This window comes from Thalassophryne amazonica, chromosome 11, assembly GCF_902500255.1.
Source record: "Thalassophryne amazonica chromosome 11, fThaAma1.1, whole genome shotgun sequence".
Classification (NCBI taxonomy): Eukaryota; Metazoa; Chordata; class Actinopteri; order Batrachoidiformes; family Batrachoididae; genus Thalassophryne; species Thalassophryne amazonica.
The window spans coordinates 89,658,238-89,679,942 of record NC_047113.1 but is presented as its reverse complement, the minus strand read 5'-3'; the positions used below and the strand labels follow the sequence as shown (position 1 = coordinate 89,679,942).

At 39.4% G+C, this 21,705-nt stretch overlaps 1 protein-coding gene across 1 annotated transcript in view; it reads right to left on the bottom strand.

Moving 5' to 3' along the window:
- si:zfos-2326c3.2 (misshapen-like kinase 1) overlaps positions 1-21,705 on the bottom strand; it is a 249,878-nt gene that overhangs the window by 201,683 nt on the left and 26,490 nt on the right. The window contains exons 3-4 of the mRNA XM_034182332.1: positions 19,448-19,464; positions 4,171-4,199 (exon numbers count right to left, since the gene is read on the bottom strand). Coding sequence (XP_034038223.1) covers positions 4,171-4,199; positions 19,448-19,464 — 46 coding nt within the window. The remainder of the gene's footprint in view (positions 1-4,170; positions 4,200-19,447; positions 19,465-21,705) is intronic.

Here is a 21,705-nt window from a genome sequence, read left to right as displayed (position 1 = left end):
TCAGAGCGGCCGTTGTTTTTGAGGGTGTTTGTCGGGAAAATGATCATTTCTCTACGTTGATTACAGACCCTGCAGCGGGTCTGTAATCAACCACTTCTGCAGCGCGGCTCTGCTTTGAAGCTTAAACCAACCAAACAGTGCTTTGATCCGCTGCTTCATTGGTTCATTGCTTCACTCCTCTAAAGAAGCGGCAACTCCACTTCTTAACCCCTCTCAAAGCCGTTAAAATATGTCAATCGTGAGTCACTTTTGTGTGGATGAAAGTGACTAACTGGGACTCTTGTCTTGTTGTGAGAAAGATACGAGAATTGTCCTCTGTTCCGTTTGCACAGCTCCAAACGCTGTTCCGCTCTCTGAGTCAAGTTAGAAAGATAGAGTCAGCTCTGAATTAATAACTTCAAAGCGAATCACCCTTTAAATCAAATGACACCTCTTTCCAAACGCTGTAATACAAACAAACTGCATTCGATCAAAATGTTTTTTTTCCTCCCAAAATGAGACATCCTGCGCTTACGTGCAGCAGCTCAAGACTATACAGCTGCAGACCTGCAGACTCCAGCAGCTGGCTGAGCTCAGCTCAGAGGTATGGAGAGACATTCATGCAATTAATATCTGAAAGGAAATGCTTTTGACAAAAAACTATAGATTTTGTTTATTTCTATTTATGTCCACAGTTTAAGGATCCAGTGACCATTTTCATATTTATTTACTTTAAGACTCAATAAAATGTTCTTGACATAGAAAACCTGTAAAGTCTACTTTTAGTACACAGAAAATTCAAAGGCGGTATCGATAAGGGCATCGATAATGGATCGGATTGATAGATAAAATCCTATCATTACCCATCCCTAGTGGAGGGATGTGGAGGATTTGCTGGTTGTGCCACAGTACCTCCTGCATGCCTGCACACCACAAAGGTCATCAGCATCAGTCCTTTTTAAAGCTGATTTGCACATCATTCATTGATGGATTTTGCTATACCTGCGTAAGGGGCCACCAGGCTGTTGCAGGACACATCAGTGTATTCAACTGACTGAATAAAACATACAGGTTTAAAACACATTCACACTCTCACACAAACCTGCGCTCAATTTAAAGTTTATAATTCACCTAACCTGCATGTCTCTGGAAGTGGGAGGAAGCCGGGGCACCCGGAGAGAACCCACCCCAGCACAGGAAGAACATGCAAACTCCACACAGAAAGGACCAGGCAAGAAGCAAATGTGTAAACCTCTTGCTGTGAGGCAGAAGTGCTAACCACAATGTGCTGCCTGGTTTGCCAAATAGAGAATTTCATTTTACAGCGTGCTATGGCTCCCATACAGCTGCAGTCACTACTTTCCAGTGACTCATGTTTCAACGAGGTCCGCATCAGTGATGCATTTTTTAACAGAAGCGTACCCCTCCACATTTGTAAACCGCTGACCAAGCTAATTACAAAAGATGACATTTCATATGGATTAGTAAAATTTCACAGATGGGATGTTCACCAAATAGCAATGCTGCCTACGATAATATGAAATCTGTAGGCAGTGATATTTTGAGGTGCTGCCATTTGCAGAAAATAAAACAAATGTAATGTTGAGTTGGAAAATGTGGCTGAGGATAGGGAAGTGCAGGATGAACTACTCGGTCTTCTGTCACCATGACCCTGACACAGATAAGTGGTAAAAAGTGAATGAATGACTGGTTCAAGGTGTTCAAACCTGTTCTTTGGAAACATAGCCTTGTAGGTCGATGAAATGGTTGATGAGCACTGATCACAGGGCTGTAATGCAGGTTACATTTGTCAAACTGCAGATATGTCTAGATGGATGTAGCTAGTAGACTGGCCACAGTGAAGATCTCAACTCCTCTGACATATAGGCCTCCAAGCTGTGCAATGTTGGTTGTTGTGACATAGTTGGTCTTTCCTACAATGTTGTTAAATATGCCATCATTCTCGTCCATGTAATATATAGTCAGGGCATGAAAAGGTCCGTGGTTAGTCTGAGAACTGTCATAAAAGAATGACTGGGGCTCAAAAGAAACAACTGCCATCCCTCATACGGCAGAGTTCCACTTTATCTTCATGGGAATGTGCAAAAGTGTAAAATTGTGAACATCAGAATGATTTAAGAGCAAACTGCAGCTTGGAAATGACGTACTTGATCATTAGCATGATGTAGTTAACCGCTGATCTAAGGAACGATCTTGGTCCTGAGACCTGGTCCAATTGTGTTAATGCTGGTTGAAGCACTTAAACAGTGTCCAATGTTTGAACAGTAAATAGATAGTCATTAAACTTAAAAGGAGCAGATGATAAAACAATTTTCTTCAAATCAAGGTCAGGTTGTGTCAGATGCAAGCATGAACACAGTGTCAACATTTAACAGACTTTTGTTCTGTTGATTTATACTTTTCAAAGTTAAGATGAGGATATTTTAGCGAGTGTGCTGTGTTCATGTTGCCTCCACTGTGTGGCCTACAAGAGTAACCAACACAAACCGCACCTCTGAGCATCCCGAGGGGCTGCTCTCCCCTTTTCCCGTCTTCTCTCTCTCTGTGCCTTTCACCTCTGTCTTCCTTCCTTTGCCCCCACTCGCTCGCTCACTTTCCTCCCCGTCTTTGCCTCCCTCCCACTCTTTCTCTCGTACCACTAACAAGCACAAACAAAGCAGCTCCTCAGACTGTTGGATGATGTTTCCTGTTTCTCTCCCTCTGCTGAAAATCCCCAACTATGCACAAGTAAAAAGCTCTTCTTTTCAAAACTGGAACACAGGTTATTTTAAATTTTAAAACATGAGGACAGTGTTACAGGGTTGACACGCGGGGCCCTCATTCATTGAGCTGTGGGTAGATAAGGTTCTAAATGTTGTCATACGAACAAAATTGAGTATGTGTGCCAATACAAAAAAATCTTTATTTACGCCATACACACATCAGTAAGCATCAGCTGTTGATAAATCCCACGTTTGTGCACATTCATGGTCATCTGCATTCAGTAACACCTTCAGTGAACCATATATGGTAGCAAAGCATTCATTTGTTGCTTATGTTCCTCACCAGAATAATAGAACGAGAGACAGAAAAGAAAAATCAACTTTTCGAAATATTCCACGAGCCAGTCATGAATTTTGACCTAATCGGTACCACTTAAGGAGAAAAAAACGACACTTAGAATCCAGCCTCAGTGTATCATGGCCTACACAAAAATGTATGATAGCCATCCCAGGGTGGTAGCTGTAGCCAGGTAGGGGTCAATGAAGAATTACACAGAGGTCAAACTTTAAAAATGCTCCAATCATGTTGAAAACTATATCACATTGTTTGTCTGATCATAACAATTCCAAAAAGGTATAGTTTGGACTATCTATGATGGAATGTTCTGGAGTTATGGAGTAAAAACAGCAAAAATGGTGACAAAGGTCAATTTCAGTTTGTACAGGGGTCAAAAGTTAAAGTTGCTCCAATTTCAGCAAAAAATGATGCAAATTATTGGTTGAAATAAAATGTTCAACAAATGGAATAGTTTTGACTGTGTTGAATGCTTTGTCTCCAAAGTAAAGGTCAAACAAGGTTGACGTCCACTGAATTCTATGACGTGACATATGTTACCCTGTAACATGATAACTAAGCATGACAGATAGTGCAAACTATTCCTTTTTAGAACCCTATTAACCCAAACAATTTGCTTTTTTTTTTTTTTTACTGAAATTGGAGCAACTTTAATATTTGACCCCTGTACAAACTGAAATTGACCTTTGTCACCATTTTTGCTGTTTTGACCCCATAACTCCAGAACATTCCATCATAGATAGTCCAAACTATACCTTTTTGGAATTGTTATGATCAGACAAGTAATGTGATATAGTTTTCAACATGTTTGGAGCATTTTAAAAGTTTGACCTCTGTGTAATTCTTCATTGATCCCGACCTAACTACAGCTACCACCCTGGGATGGCCTTCATACATTTTTGTGTAGGTCATGATACACTGAGGCTGGATTCTAATTGTTGTTTTGTCCCCTTAAGTGGTACCAAAAACCTGCTTGGCCTATGCACTGAAACAGAGATTGTGATGCTCGTCTGTGGCAGAGAAAGGAAATAAGTAAATAAATAAATAAAGCAAGTGGCAATACTGGGTGGTGATGACGAGTCCACCAATACGGAACCGTTGTCTCATTTGAACCTCTGCGTGATATCGCGGCGATCTGACCACTATTGGCGACAGCCTGTGCAAACACAGCATCACTTCTAATGAAAAGATGGTGTAGTGTTTTGTTTGTGGCTGCAATCACCGAAGCAGTCATGAAAAGTGCAGTTTTATTTGGTTCCCATTGGAGAAGGGAAGATGTAGTAAATGGCAGAGGTCGCGTTGTTGTTGGTAAGTGTTAGCCTGCACACCTAGACAGAGTAGCTGCGTTCTCTCGCCTGCACAAGCGCCTCAACATGTTTGAGCTCCAGGTCATAAGCAAACCGCAACACATGTCCACTTTACACCACACTGTCACTTTTTCATTGCGTTTTCACTGGTTGCCATGTAATTTGCCCAAAAACTCAGAAAAAGTGCCATATTTCTGTTGGGGACAGACGAGGGACGCACGCACACGCAGCGAAGTTTAGCTGGCAGTAAAACTGTCCACTGATAGCTGTGCACGTGCGCGCACACGTAACAGCTTATTATGAAAACACACAGACACACTGAGAGGTCATTTCCTCATGACAGCACTTTTACACACACACACACACACACACACACACACACACACACACACACACACACACACACACACACACACACACACACACACACACACACACGAGGTCAGTGAGCCTGAGGGAAAAGAGGACGAGTGAAGGAGAAGGAGAGATTGAATGGGAGTGGGTGACCGATGGGCACACATGGCGTGAGTCTGGTCCATACGTTGGTTGTTCTTTGATGTCCAGCACACGTCCTGTGCAAAGGGAGGAACACAGCGCTCCATTCTGTTTGCCAATTTTGGCAGTCTGCAGTGCCTTTTATTGGCATCTGACAGCAATCTGTGTCATCTACATACATTTTGGATGCAATCTGACAGGTGTGGACGAGGCAGCCTGTCTGCCTTCTGACACGACTGACCACGCCCCTTTTTCTCCCGACTGCGTCAGGTTATGGCATTAATTGCCATGTCGGGGATGACTCCAGCAAACTCTTGCTATGGGTGATGGGGACTTAACTGGGACACCTCTCCGACACCAATCCAAGTGTAATCTGACGATGATCAGACCACAATTTACATATTCTGACGGCATCAAAACAGCATTTGAATGATCTGATCGCAGTTGATTGAGCTCTGAGATCGATCGGTTACAGCAAAGCCATGTTGTTCCACGTTTGTCCACCTTCACTGGACCCCGGCCAGGGAGGGTGAAGGAAATGTTGGTCATGTAATAGCATGTATATGGCACTGTGCGCATGTCAGAGACTCGGTGCGGTGCCCAGCAACGCAGCTGAACGGGGATGTCACCGCTGTAACACAGGTATTATTACATATTATGCACGCATTATTACACGTTCAGCTCCCAAGTCTGTAGCAGGTATGATGTGGAAATGTGTGTCCAGCACATGATGACATAACTAAACCCAGAGTCCCACAGTGCAGACAGCTGGTCCCTTTCACCCCGCTGCGCTGCATGCTGTCGATCAGACAACAAAAGTATAATTCACCTCTGATATAATTAAATCCCATGTGAAGCACCATCCCGTATCGATAATCCAACTGCAGTTGTGTTAAGATGCGCATCAAGATAAAGTCCACTGGCTCCGTCAGAAAGTTGCGCACATGATCACCTGTTCTGCACACACGGGTGTGCCGCGCGCAGCAGCTCCTGTTCAGCCATTGTGAACAAACGCACGCAGCTGAGTGGACACACACTCGAATCACCTGTTCTATGCATATACACGCACGCACTCCCATCATGTGAGACGCACACTGATGAGAGGTCAGTTTAGCGTTGGGAATATGACGACAAGTGGAGATTTGATTGCGTGGGGGAGTGAGTGACTGAAAGCTCCAATGTCAGTGCTGTCTGACAGCAGTCTGTGTCAACTGACTGTTGTCTGAAATATGTTTGGGCTACATTCTGCAGGTGTGCACAAGGCAGTCCGGCTGCGTTCGGGCCACGCCTCTTTTTCTGCCGACTGCGTTGGATTATGATATTTGCCGTGTCAGAATGGCTCCTCCACATTCTTGCTATGTGTGACAGGGGCTTAAGGCAAATTGCTCAAAGAAAAAAGGGAGTGACAGAACCAAAACCAGAAATTTTAAGGAAGTGTTACTGATATCCACTCTAAATCACATTTAAGATAGCAGTATGAATGTGATGGTTCTCAAAGGTGTAATGAATGTTTGAGTCCTTCATACTGTTGCCTTGAGATACAAGTGGTACAATACAGTAAATGATGCATTATATATATATATATATATATATATATATATAATGCAATAAATGCAAATCAATTTTTGAAAAATCATACAATGTGATTTTCTGATTTTTTTTTCCCATTCTGTCTCTCTCAGTTGAAGTGTACCTACGACAAAAATGACAGATCTCTCCATTCTTTGGATGTGGGAAAACTTGCAAAATCGACAATGGATCAAATACTTATTTGCCTTACTGTGTATATATAGCGTGTCTCAACAAAATGTACCCAAAAGTATTTTGACAGCACAGAAACATGCATGTAATTTTTCTCCCCAATACACAGATTTGATGTTTTATCCTTTTATCTTTCACATCACATGATCAATGTAACCTTCTTGTTTGACATTTCCAAGAAACAATCCATCTCCAGTTTTCCGGAAAACCACCTAGCAAATTCAAGTCTCCTTGCCATTTGCTGTGGCGTTAGTTTGCTCTGAGACTGAATTTTGTATGAAAAGAGATGTAAGTCAGCCCTTAGGATGTGTTGCACAGAACTCAACAATTTTTGTTCTCTGAATTAGGGTCAACTGTGGCATTTTTCCTGGACTTTAATACCTTGCAGAACAAACTTTAGGGTTCTTGAAATGAGAAAAACACCATTATGTTGCACCGATGCGCTGCAAATCCAGGAAATCAAACTCCGACCCCCTAGTTAAATGCCACGACCCGTGCCCTGAGGCAATGCTGCAAACAGGCGGCGAGAAGATGGAAAAAGGACAAACTACAAGTGTCTCTGGGTATTCTGAGAAGGAGGCAAAAGCACAATATCTGTCTCATATTATTTTATTATTATCTGTCCCAGTGTGTTATTTCAGACTATAAACTCAGTTGCGAATCCATGCACCTCTGTTTTGATACTGTGGATCACACAGTACTTGTTTCCCGGTTGGAACATTTTACTGGCATTCAGGGTACTGCATGTAAGTGGTTTAGATCGTATTTGGCTGAAAGGAGCTTTTCTGTTATGCTTGGGGACCTCTCCTCATCAGCTGCTCCTCTGTGTTGTGGAGTGCTGCAGGGCTCTGTTCTTGGGCCTATTCTATTTTCTTTGTATTTTCTTTGTCTTCTCTTGCATGTCTCCAATTAGTGCAGAATGCTGCTGCTCATCTTTTAACAAACACTTTTAGACATGAGCATATTACACCCGTCCTGTATTCACTCCACTGGCTTCCAGTTCATTTTAGAATTGATTTTAATGCTTGTTTTTAAAGCTATTTATGGCCTTGCACCTTCCTACTTGTCTGAAATTTTAACTGTGTACACTTACAGTAGGACATTACGGGCATCTGGCCGGCTTTACTTAGATGTTCTGAGGTCACGATATAAACACTGGGGTGATCATGCTTTTGCGGTAGCTGGCCCCACACCGGTTCTCTGTCTTGACAAGTCGAAAAAGTCACAGCGTTTCATTAACGTCTCATTTACCACCGACTCCATCTGATCCTGGCTGCACGTGATGAAATCTCAAGAAAAAGTTAAAATTACTCAGTTCTCCCTGTGGAACAGAGACACCATGCTCACACGCTGGATGACGTGCGTGTCAACATTTACGTGTAACACTTCAGGGAAAAAAAGCATTTACGGTACGTATTTAATTAAAAGTTAAAAGGTCTGTCTAACATCTTTCTGTGTAAATACAGTATCTCATGTTACAATGTGGAGACCTGCGGCGTATAGACAAGTGCAGCCTATGTATGTACAATTTCTTTGTTCTTTTTAAAATTAGTGGATGCGGCTAATATTCAGGTGCGCTCTATAGTCCAGAAATGATGGTAAATATTTATTTATGGTGTCTTTTTCCGGGTTGAAATGCGGATATGAAGGAATGAATGTACCAGACTTAAAAATGTACACATTACTTTTCATGCTGTTTTATTTGTCTAAAAATAACTGCGCAAGGTTCATTATCATGTTAGTCATCTCATCTGAAACAATAGCAACAGATAAGTTATGGTTTGAATTTACAGTTAAACATCAAAGATTTCTAAAGATTTTTTTCTTTTTAACTATTTTAATTACAAGCTTTTTAATGTAAGAAATGTTTTTTTTTAACTTCAAAATGTATAGCAATCAGAAATTAGTCTTGAAGTAAAAATCAAAAACACATTTGTATCTTTAGAAAACTGTATAAATTAGCAGTTCTGATGTTCTTCTGACATTTATACACTCTTCTGTGTTTTGGCCTGATGTCTTGTTTCTTTTGGCTTTAAAGTAAGGCTGTATCAAAGATAAAAATCTTGGGACTTATTTCACAAACTTTGGCCCTCAAAATGCAGGAAACAGTGTTTCAGAGAGTTATAAATTTCAAAAATTTCCTGGGAGGCGGGGACTAAGATCCGCGGGGCACCAGAAACCAAAATGATTTTGTATCTAATACATTTTCAGCATCTCCTGGAAAAAAAGTGCATATTTAAATGATCCTATACAACCCCTGGCAAAAATTATGGAATCACCGGCCTCAGAGGATGTTCATTCAGTTGTTTAATTTTGTAGAAAAAAAGCAGATCACAGACATGACACAAAACTAAAGTCATTTCAAATGGCAACTTTCTGGCTTTAAGAAACACTATAAGAAATCAAGAAAAAAAGATTGTGGCAGTCAGTAACGGTTACTTTTTTAGACCAAGCAGAGGAAAAAAATATGGAATCACTCAATTCTGAGGAAAAAATTATGGAATCACCCTGTAAATTTTCATCCCCCAAATTAACACCTGCATCAAATCAGATCTGCTCATTGACACTGACCCTATGCCATGACATTGACCCTATGTGTCTTTTTGCAGTTTTTGCTCTATGGCAAGATGCATTATCATCTTGAAAAATGATTTCATCATCCCCAAACATCCTTTCAATTGTCCAAAAATATCAACATAAACTTGTGCATTTATTGATGATGTAATGACAGCCATCTCCCCAGTGCCTTTACCTGACATGCAGCCCCATATCATCAATGACTGTGGAAATTTACATGTTCTCTTCAGGCAGTCATCTTTATAAATCTCATTGGAAAGGCACCAAACAAAAGTTCCAGCATCATCACTTTGCCCAATGCAGATTCGAGATTCATTACTGAATATGACTTTCATCCAGTCATCCACAGTCCACAATTGCTTTTCCTTAGCCCATTGTAACCTTGTTTTTTTTTCTGTTTAGGTGTTAATGATGCCTTTCTTTTAGTTTTTCTGTATGTAAATCCCATTTCCTTTAGGCGGTTTCTTACAGTTCGGTCACAGACGTTGACTCCAGTATGTTTGCCTTTAACAACCTTCCCATGTTGTTTGTATTTGGTCCAGAGTTTAGACACAGCTGACTGAACAACCAACATCTTTTGCAACATTGCGTGATGATTTACTCTCTTTGAAGAGTTTGATAATCCTCTCCTTTCTTTCAATTGAAATCTCTCGTGTTGGAGCCATGATTCATGTCAGTCCACTTGGTGCAACAGCTCTCCAAGGTGTGATCACTCCTTTTTAGATGCAGACTAACGAGCAGATCTGATATGATGCAGGTGTTAGTTTTGGGGATGAAAATTTACAGGGTGATTCCATAATTTTTTCCTCAGAATTGAGTGATTCCATATTTTTTTCCTCTGCTTGGTCTAAAAAAGTAACCGTTACTGACTGCCACAATCTTTTTTTCTTGATTTCTTATAGTGTTTCTTAAAGCCAGAAAGTTGCCATTTGAAATGACTTTAGTTTTGTGTCATGTCTGTGATCTGCTTTTTTTCTACAAAATTAAACAACTGAATGAACATCCTCCGAGGCCGGTGATTCCATAATTTTTGCCAGGGGTTGTATTCAGTGGTTGGCACACTTCCGATAATCCAATAACAAATAATTATCGAAGTTAATGTTTTCATTATCGGATTATCTTTTTAGATAACTTTTAAAACCATTATCAGACTAATTATCTTCCGATAAATTGTCGTCCGATAACTTTTAGACCGATAATGAAGTAAACCAAGCTGAACAGCGGCAAACATTTTTAAAATTTAAAATCAGTTGAGACCTACCTGTTAAAAGTTTTCTAAGAGATGTATAGTTCTACCCTCCGCAAACAGAAGACAGCTGCTTTTAGAATGAACCACTTTATCCTCTGCAGGCAAAGGAGAACTGGTCACAAAAAAAAATCATTTTCTTTAACACCATACTGATACACTGGCAATATCACCCAAGTTATCCAGAGGCATGGTTCAAATTTTAACCAAACTAATTTTGGACAAGTTATTTAAAATTACTGTCATGTCTGAAGTTTTATAAAGTGAAAATATCAGATATATGTTTTAGTTTTAAAGTAATGTGCTAATTTTTAAGGTTTTGTGAGCACATGCTGTGCCCAGTGCATTATGGGTAGAATAGTGTAATCTCAGTACGTTCACGACAGGACAAGTGCATTTCAGACACTCTATTCAGGCTCCACGGACAGCAGCATTAAACTTTAGTGCCTAAAACTCTGGTGAATATATTCTCTAGGTTTATAGACGTTATTGTATTTGCATTTGTTAAATTCCACGCATCTTAAATGTAGCAGACACGGATTTTCTGGAATTTTGTTTTGGCAGGTTTTCAAGGCGTCTACTGCCATCTACTGGCCAGTAGTGTTCATGGCAGTATTCGCCCTAAGTACTAAGCGTCTAGGCACCAGTAGATGGCAGTGTTCTATTTATTTTGACCCCGGTTATATCAGATGGTTGTCAAATCAACTTTTTGGCTTTGCAAATGGCTTTTTTTTTTAACAAATTAAGTTTAAAAACAAAACAACAACAAAAAAACATAAGACAGCTCTGCGGTGTTTGCACATGCACAGTGCGAGCGGTTGGATGCTTGCAGCTCTTCAGCAGCCAGACCAGAATAATATCAAACAGGTTTGATTTTCATTCGACCATACGATTGGCAATCAGGAGGTAGTCGTGAGATGTTGAAAGCAGCTTGTTACTCCATGTACACTATACAATGCAGGACGCACAATTAACCTGAAACTCGGTCCAAAAAATTCTCGCACGAATGAAAAATCATCTGAAAAAGGGCCAAAACTCGTACAGTGTAAAGCCAACATTTATGTGTCAAGACAATATTGAGTGCATGTTTTACAACATCATAAAACGTGCGCACATCATAAAACGTGCGCACATTCTCTCCACATGCAAAACATTTTGAGATGACACCTCCAGGGCTCCGTAAAGATGCCTGTTTTTACAAATAAAAAAATGGAATATTTTACAAAAGTACATTTATCTGTAAACAACACACGACACACGTCACATTAACATGTTGGTTTACATAATGAATAACTGAACCAATCAGTGTTTAGCAGAGGCACTTTTACCCAGAATCCTTTGCGATCTGTCTGTGTTTGTTACAAAACCTCAGAATTAGTGCATTATTCAACATTAAAAGATATATGTTATATTTTACCTTTGTACAAATGACAGAATTGACATTAATGGAGTTATACTTTTTTAAGGATATTAAGGACTGGCTGGCTCAGAATTTTCTGCACCTTAATGAAGCCAAAACAGAGTGTATTCTGTTTGGAGCTAAAACTAACTCTGACCCAGATCTTGGCTCCCTGGCTTGACGACTGTTTAAAATTTGAGAAACAAATTGACAGTGTGGTAAGAGCCAGTTTTTTTCCAGCTGAGACGCCTGGCAAAAGTCAAACCCTTTCTAAGCCAAAAGGACCTTGAAAAGGCTATGCATGCTTTTATCAGCTCCCGGATTGACTATTGCAATGCACTTTATGTTGGTATCACTCAAGGCTCCCTAAACCGACTCAACTGGTCCAGAATGCTGCTGCTCGCTTGTTGACCAACACCAGGAAGCACGGCCACATCACTCCTGTTCTTTACTCCCTGCACTGGCTTCCAGTCTGTTTTAGAGTTGATTTTAAACTGTTAATGTTTGTTTTTAAAGCTGTAAATGGCATTGCACCTTCTTATTTATGTGACCTGTTAAAAATACACAACCCTGTCAGAGCACTTCGGTCTGCTGACCAAAACTTTCTGGAAGTTCCCAGGTCCAGGTCCAAACAATGGGGTGACCAGTCTTTTGCAGTAGCAGGTCCCAAGTTGTGGAATGCATTACCTCCTGAACTGAGGTCCATTAATAGCTTGCCTCTGTTTAAAGCTAAGTTAAAAACATACTTGTTCAGGGGAGCTTTTTGCACATAATTGCTTTGACACTTTTTTGTCTATTTTTATTCTATTTTGGATGCTCTTATTGTGTTTTTCGTACTGTTCTTTTTATTTTATCTCTAGCTGGTGCTATTGGAAAGCACTTTGGTTCAGTGAAAACTGTTGTAAAGTGCTATAGAAATAAATAAATAAATAATAATAATAACAATAATATTCTATCAGTATTCACACAAAACCATAAGTCAGCATGACTTTATTTTTCAAGACCTCTGCCTGACAGGAGCATTGTGATTGGTAGAGAGCTGGCTTTTGTGGCTGCTATCAGGGTGTTTCTGTGCTGCAGCCGTGTAGCTTCCAGAAGGGGCAGCATGTTCAATCATAGGAGTGCTGGCTCACTGTTTGGGTCTTTCGTCGCTTTTGATGCTTCCAAAAGTGATCGTGGTGTTAAAACTCAAATTCAGCTTGTGAGTATAGTTGCAAATGTACCAGAGACAATACTGGAATTTATCGGTTATCTGTAACTTCCGATACATTTTTGGGTGGTTTATCTTTATCAAAGATAACTTTTCAGTTATCTGATTATCTGTTATCGAAGTTAATTTTTTGGTTATCTGTGCCCACCAATGCCTATATTTAACCTTTCATTTGAACTGTCAATGATAATGATAAAATAACAGAATATGATATGGAAGTATGACCTGGAATGATTTTCCTTTTAAATGTAAACCAAATTATGCATTAACTCAGAACAATTAAACGACATGAAACTGATGAAGACTATTCAGTAATGGTTACATCTCTCACAAATTCAACAGGCATATTTTCTCTCTCCCTTTCTCTCTCTCTCTCTCTCTCTCTCTCACACACACACACAATTACAGCACTGGCTTGCACAGAAGGGAAGTGCCTATGCAAACAGGGAAACGCCCTGTGTGTAAAAATGTGTGTCCATGATGACTAGACTGTGAGTAAGAGCAGCGTGTCCTCTTCCTGAAGCATTACTTCGACATACAGCTGGCCAGCTGAATACACTTTACACATGGGTGACTAAGTAAAGGAAAATGTAACAGAAATTGTAACAGAAATTGTCTCTGTAAGGTGATGGGCCACCATCTGCCACCAGAACTGCTTCAGTGTAGCTTGAGATTGATTCTACAAGTTTCTGGAACTTTAATGGAGGGATAGACCACCATTCTTAAAATAAATAAAAGTCCCTTTTTTTCATGTTTTGATGACGGGGGTGGAAAGCATGATCCGAGTTGACCCAAAGTCTTCCATCTGTGTTTCACACGCTGATGTGCGTCCTATCGTGGGTAGACAGAGGCCAAAATATGCACAGCACCATGGGAAAATTGTGAAACTGTAAATCTGTAAGTGGATGAGCCATCGCATCGCTGTGTGTGGCAAACAGGAACATCTCAAAGCTGCAATTCCAGCCAAATTATTCTGACAATTTTCATACCTTTTCAATAAATTCTACAATGGTTTTTGATTTATGAGTCAAAACAACATTATTCCCACATCTGCAACCCACAAGTCATACGACAGCTGCAGCTCTCGAGTCATGTCTGGGACATTCCTCATGCACGCTGGTGTGTAAGCTGTTGGTTCAAATTGTAATTCTATATGCATTTATACATTCATGTATTTAGGTTTACATATTGTAACACATTCAACTCAAAGTGTACATTAGTTTGACACAAATGATTCTGCGTTACTGTCCTCTGTTTTCACAACACTAAAAATAATTTACTTAACTGGGTGCAATCAACGTTTGAGTAGAATTATGAGTTCCAGAAAAAGCAAAAGAGCAACCTTTAGTGAGCAATCCTATGAATGGTGCAGTCGGAAAGGTGCACGTAAGTGCACAAATTTGCATTGAGAACTCAGTAAATCCTGCTTAAATCCAGCTCTAATTGTCCGAAAAGTGGGTAAAGCGGGATAAAAACAATCCCATTTAAAAATTAGGATTTGTGCCATTCAGAGTCAGAAAAAAAAAAGAGAGAAAAAAAAAAAAAACCTATCCATGTTGCCAACTCCAGTCTGAACAGGGTCTTATACAGAAACCCATTTTCAGTTCTGCGAACGTGAGAATTAATTAGATGGATAGCTGGGCTGCTGGTCATAGGCTTCGGGTAATGTAATTACTTGATGCTTTTATTCATTCACTCTCATCAGGTTTTAGCTATTTTTAATCATCCAACCCCTCTTCTTAAATTCTGACCTCTAAAGAGAGTCTCTGGATCATACAACCCCTGGCAAAAATTCAAGATGATAATGCATCTTGCCATAGAGCAAAAACTGTGAAAACATTCCTTGCAAAAAGACACATAGGGTCAATGTCATGGCATAGGGTCAATGTCAACGAGCAGATCTGATTTGATGCAGGTGTTAGTTTGGGGGATGAAAATTTACAGGGTGATTCCATAATTTATTCCTCAGAATTGAGTGATTCCATATTTTTTTCCTCTACTTGGTCTAAAAAGTAACCGTTACTGACTGTCAAAGTTACAGAAGTCACAAAGAAACTGGATGTTGTTGTCTGTCACCTACCTGTGACCTCAGCCCAGAGATAGGTCATTGTGGCTGCATGCTGTTTTCCACTGAACAGATCAAAAAATTGTCTGATTGGTCATCTTTCTACACTGATGACCACAAACACTGTTTGCTTTCAGCTAAAGCACTTCTGAATGTCAGCTCTCTGGACACAATCAGCTGCTCCCACCTCATCTCCTCAGTATCTCCAAAGGTCTAAAAATCAGCACACTGATGCTCACTATCCTTATGTCTGTGTCTCAGGGTACACGCAATACATACACATTATTATTATGATTATTATTAGCTCTTAATTAAAAATCAGAGTGTAGACAGGAAGTTGTAAACTTTAAATATACAGTATATTTTTTTTACCAACCAAATCGCTTACTTTGTGATACATACTGTCGCTAAATGTGTTATGTTTTCATGATAGCATTATAAAATTTGGGCTGGTGGGGTGGGGGTGGGGGGTGTAACAGTTATAGTTATGGTTAAAAATATTCAACTAAACCTGAAGGGGTTGGTTTTTACAATTCATGTCTGTGGATGGAAGTGTGTGGTTCACCAATAAATGAAAATGTACAAGTTTGTTTGTAAAGCTGAGTACATGTTGTAGAGCAGGGTAACATTGAAGTCAATAAAACAAGTCACAGCTTCTTCTCATTGTGAAAATCAAATAACCTTTTAAGTTTGCTTATTCAGTTATCATTAACATAACAGACATTAACACACTGCCAGATCAATGTGAATTTTTTGGGGGGAAATGTGATTTGAATATCATCCCACTGATTGATTGTCCATGTTATATATACAGCAAGTGACAAGATTTCATCTGTGTGTCTGTCTGACAATACACATTTAATGCTTATCCACATCGGTTGCTATAGTAATGCAGTCATGCACAAGGAACAAGCTAACTGAAGGTTACCAGTTTGCCCTAACTCAAGTCCAAAACACCATCACAGAAGGAACAGTGTCCAACAAAAGACATTAATAATCTGGAAAGACAGAGACACAACTCTGAAACACAGCCTGATGTACACACATGCACAACTGCTGCATGTGAGGCATGTGTCCAATGAGTGCAGGATTGCATTGCACATAATTTGTCCTTGATGTATCATTGATTTCACACTTGGTGTTCTGTAACTGTTTTAGACATAACATTACAGGTCCATTTTTGGGTGTGCTTGCTGACACCCAGCTGTGAGGCTGTGAGTGGGGGAGGGGGGAGCTCACACTAGAGGTAGGCAGATTGATCCTAATATTGACAATATCGATACCAATGCAGGTATTGATATTGAATGATCCTCGTGTAAAAAGATCAATACTCAAGCTTTTTTCTCTCCCGCACACACTGACTGCTGCGCATGAAGATTCATCAAAGTCTACTCTGTCTGTAAGAGCAGCGCTGCGCTGTGTCACATAAGACGGAGCAGCGCATCCTTGTATTGTGGTTTGTCAGCCCTCTACCTCAGGAGATTTTGTTTTAAGTTGTGTTGAGTGATATTTTTTTAAACAAAAATGTTGATTGTTATAATAAAGTATTTTGTTGTCACGTACAATGTTTGGCAAAATTCTATCCTAGGTCTTTTGGATCCTTTGGCTCTATGAAGCTTAAATATGAAAAAGTATTGGTATCGGTATCGATATCAGCGATACTGGGCCTGTATTTACTTGGTATCGGACCAATACCACAATTCCCGGTATTGCCCACATCTAGCTCACACAGCTCTCTCTGCATAAAGTGCATGGGGGGTTCATGGCATGAAAAATAACAGACAAAACACTTGGGCCTGTGTTCACAAAGCATCCCAGGGCTCTTAATGGTGTCATTCTAAGAAAAATCGTAGAATTCCTCGGATTCTTAGACATTTCTTATACCCCGTCACACTAGATGCCGAATGAGCCTGAGTACTGTCCAAATTAAAATTCGACTCTTATTTGGAAAGTGTTGATGCACAGTCACAAACATTGAAGAGAATTCTGAATGCAGTCTACAACCCCTGGCAAAAATTATGGAATCACCGGCCTCAGAGGATGTTCATTCAGTTGTTTAATTTTGTAGAAAAAAAGCAGATCACAGACATGACACAAAACTAAAGTCATTTCAAATGGCAACTTTCTGGCTTTAAGAAACACTATAAGAAATCAAGAAAAAAAAAGATTGTGGCAGTCAGTAACGGTTACTTTTTTAGACCAAGCAGAGGAAAAAAATATGGAATCACTCAATTCTGAGGAAAAAATTATGGAATCACCCTGTAAATTTTCATCCCCAAAACTAACACCTGCATCATATCAGATCTGCTCGTTAGTCTGCATCTAAAAAGGAGTGATCACACCTTGGAGAGCTGTTGCACCAAGTGGACTGACATGAATCATGGCTCCAACATGACAGATGTCAATTGAAACAAATGAGAGGATTATCAAACTCTTAAAAGAGGGTAAATCATCACGCAATGTTGCAAAAGATGTTGGTTGTTCACAGTCAGCTGTGTCTAAACTCTGGACCAAATACAAACAACATGGGAAGGTTGTTAAAGGCAAACATACTGGTAGACCAAGGAAGACATCAAAGCGTCAAGACCGAAAACTTAAAGCAATATGTCTCAAAAATCGAAAAATGCACAACAAAACAAATGAGGAACGAATGGGAGGAAACTGGAGTCAACGTCTGTGACCGAACTGTAAGAAACCGCCTAAAGGAAATGGGATTTACATACAGAAAAGCTAAACAAAAGCCATCATTAACACCTAAACAGAAAAAAAAACAAGGTTACAATGGGCTAAGGAAAAGCAATCGTGGACTGTGGATGACTGGATGAAAGTCATATTCAGTGATGAATCTCGAATCTGCATTGGGCAAGGTGATGATGCTGGAACTTTTGTTTGGTGCCGCTCCAATGAGATTTATAAAGATGACTGCCTGAAGAGAACATGTAAATTTCCACAGTCATTGATGATATGGGGCTGCATGTCAGGTAAAGGCACTGGGGAGATGGCTGTCATTACATCATTAATAAATGCACAAGTTTACGTTGATATTTTGGACAATTGAAAGGATGTTTGGGGATGATTAAATCATTTTTCAAGATGATAATGCATCTTGCCTGAATGAACTGAATGAACATCATCCGAGGCCAGTGATTCCATAATTTTTGCCAGGGGTTGTAGATCTATTTATTCACTAGATGGAGGACTGGGACGATCCGTTCATTCGCTGGCTGTTGCCAGAGAGCCACGATCTTGGTTAGTGTCTGACAACCAGACATAAACAGAAATCAATGGGCATGATCAGTGTTTTCAAGAGAGTTTCACCATAAATCTGCATGTTCTGTGCTATTACTGTGCTGTTACATTTATTCAATCTCAGTCACACATTTGTACAAATACAGAAGAGGATCAGACTATTTATATAATAGACTTGAATTAATTTTTTCATCCCAGTCCAGATGTGATGCAAGATAGTAAATAATACCATCAATTTGTCAAACACACTATGTCTGCCACGACACGAAATACGAGTCTGATCCTTAATTAATTTCATTATGAAGTTAAGTTAAAGATGGGAAATAATCAGGGGTGAAAGTAAGAGCTTCACATCATATTAAAGATAACAATATTAAAGACTGCTCTTAACCCACCTGTGCTGCCGCTTTTACAGAGTGCTTCTCCGTGAAAATTTCAAATAAAATAAATAAAATGAAACAGCCACACCAACCAGGGTGAAAGTAAGATTATTCAATAATTTCTGGACCAAGCTGAAAGAAATCTGAAAACATTTCACTGGAATATGGAGTATATCATAGAGAAATTAATCTCATTCATGTATATTCTTGTATCAGTAGAATATACAATGTCAAAGCAACTGTCATGTGACCCACCAAACAGATAGAAAAAACATTTCCATTCTATGAATTTGCTCATCTCAGGATGGAAAACCTGATCTGAAGAAGAAACCTGAGGCTGAGTACCAAGCAAATTAAAATGGTGCAGACAAACAAATATCATTTCGTTCTAGCAGGGACAATGGAACCATTGTGTGTGGCAGAGCGGCAGGGGTGGGGGGTCAACAGCAACTGTCCAACTGATGCAACAGCAATTGATGGTAGAATTGTCCCACCGCCAAAGTCTACTGTAGACATACTGTATTTACATGTATGCATACTGCATGACTCTGAGCTCATAAGCATATAGTTATCTGAATTATACTCGTATTTTACACTTCATGTCATATGGAATATCCTTGTTGAATATGGTTTTTGCTAACACAGATTTGGATACCTGTGAGTGTCTACCATGGATCCGTTACATGTTCTCTCACTGAGGCTATTTTACATGCCGAAGCTTGAACAAAGCCTTGGAAAGTAAACTGTCAAGAAGCATTTCAGTTCTAAACAAAGCGAAACATATTCTGGACCACAACTCACTCCGCATTCTTTACTGCTCACTAGTTTTACCATATTTACAGTACTGTGCAGAGGTATGGGGTAATAATTATAAAGGTACAACACAATCACTATCAGTAATGCAGAAAAGAGCTATAAGAATTATTCATAATACTGGCTATAGAGATCATACAAATCCACTATTTTTACAATCCAAATTCTTAAAATTCACAGACTTGGTTCATTTTCAAACAGTACAAATTGTGTATAAAGCAATAAACAATTTACTTCCAGCAAATATTAAAAATATGTTTTTTAACAGATCAGGGGATTACAGTCTGAGGGGGAAATTTAATTTAAAGCATCAGTGGGCACGAACAACATTAAAAGGTTTCTGTATTTCTGTCTGTGGGGTGAGGATGTGGAACAGATTGGGAGTGGGGCTCAAGCAATGTCCAAGCATGAACCAGTTCAAACAGCGGTACAAAAATATGTTTTTTTCTAGGTATAGGGAGGAGGAAGGGTAATGAGGGTTAGGGTGTTTTTGTTTTTTGCTTCGGCTTGTAAATATATAGTATTTTGTATGTAAGTAGGTATGTGTAGGTGTATATTTATGTTTGTGTATATATATGTGTATATATGTATATGTGTATATATGTATGTATGTTGATGTGTGTATGTATATATGTATGTGTATGTGTATATATATGTATATATATATATATATATATATTGATATCGGTTTAGGTGTGTAGGAATCTATGTGTATATGTGGCAAAGGGTATTACTGGTTGTGGGGAAGAAGGGGTAGGGATAAATAAGCTGATGCTTCACCCTACCCCTTTTTGGACATGTTGGGTACACAGTAGGAACTTTTTTGTTGTTGTCTTTACTGATCTATCTTGTAATTGTTGTTGTATCAAATGTTCGAAATAAACAGTTTTCATTCATTCATTCATTCATTCATATTTGATCTGATTTCATTTTATAACTCACATCGACTAATATTTTCTAATTTTGCTGTCAAAATAACGTTAATTCATCTTAATTAATTACAGCACCTATAACGCATTCATTTTCTTAGTCGTGTTTAATCGCACTTTGATCCATTTTGCTTTGATGTCAGTGACTTGGTCTGTAAATAAAGTGTTTTTGAGAGTGATAACTGGTTTGGATGTGCGTTCCTTTGGACACTTTTTTGCACAGTTTAAACAACATCAGACCAGAAGCTTTTTCTTCTTCTTTTACATTAGCACTTCCGCAGCACATGGATTAGTTTGGTGGTGTTGTTTGTTTCCTGCTGCTCAGCGACATATGTAGATGAAATATCTGTTTTCATACCACAGTAACTTGTCATTGTTATATCTCAAATGTGGGGTTTTGTATGTGAATGTTGGTTCAAGCACAAACCGCTGATTAGACTATTATGAATGTTAATTAAACAAATACACACAGAGCTCCAACAGGTTTAAAACAGTGAGAAAATGCTTAATTCATGATGTTTTCATCCAGAATTTAATTATTTAAAAATAAAATAGTTTTGGCTCCAGTAAGATAATTATTAAAGGGTCAAATCACATCTTATTTATCTTTTGCATTTTTATGCATTTGATATTTAACGCTCAGCATCTCCAATGTCCCACAATTCTGTTTCCAAATATTTTCTTGATTTAAGGGCAATTTATGACTGACGCAGCTTGTTTAACAGAAATGCAACAGAAATAACCCCGCCCTTCAGATCCTCTAATTTTAATTTCAGATTATTAAAAACACCCCCTCCCCCAACACACACACACTGTCTCCACAGCCCAGGATTACAGTGGTATTCCAAAATTACAAAAAACCCTGATATGCAAAGTGAAATTGCTACATCAAACACAACCATACGGGCCCCTTCACATGTAGTACAAATGTGGTCGAATTGCGCATGAAGCAGAAATCGTATGCAATACGTATAAAGATGTAGCTGCCTCCAACGCCTCGTGCACCTGTTGCTACAACTATTTGCACACACCAGCACCTAAAAGACAGTGTGCGCTGTGAGAGCCCATTCGATCCCTCTCGTGGCAGGTGTCAGCCAAATTCCAGGTGGCTCACATTAACATTCGACACCGCTCACTTGGTACTTAGAAAATATGTGGCCATTCACACTATTAGCACGAAAACAGTCAGCAGACAATCACTGTTGAGCTGGAAGTGA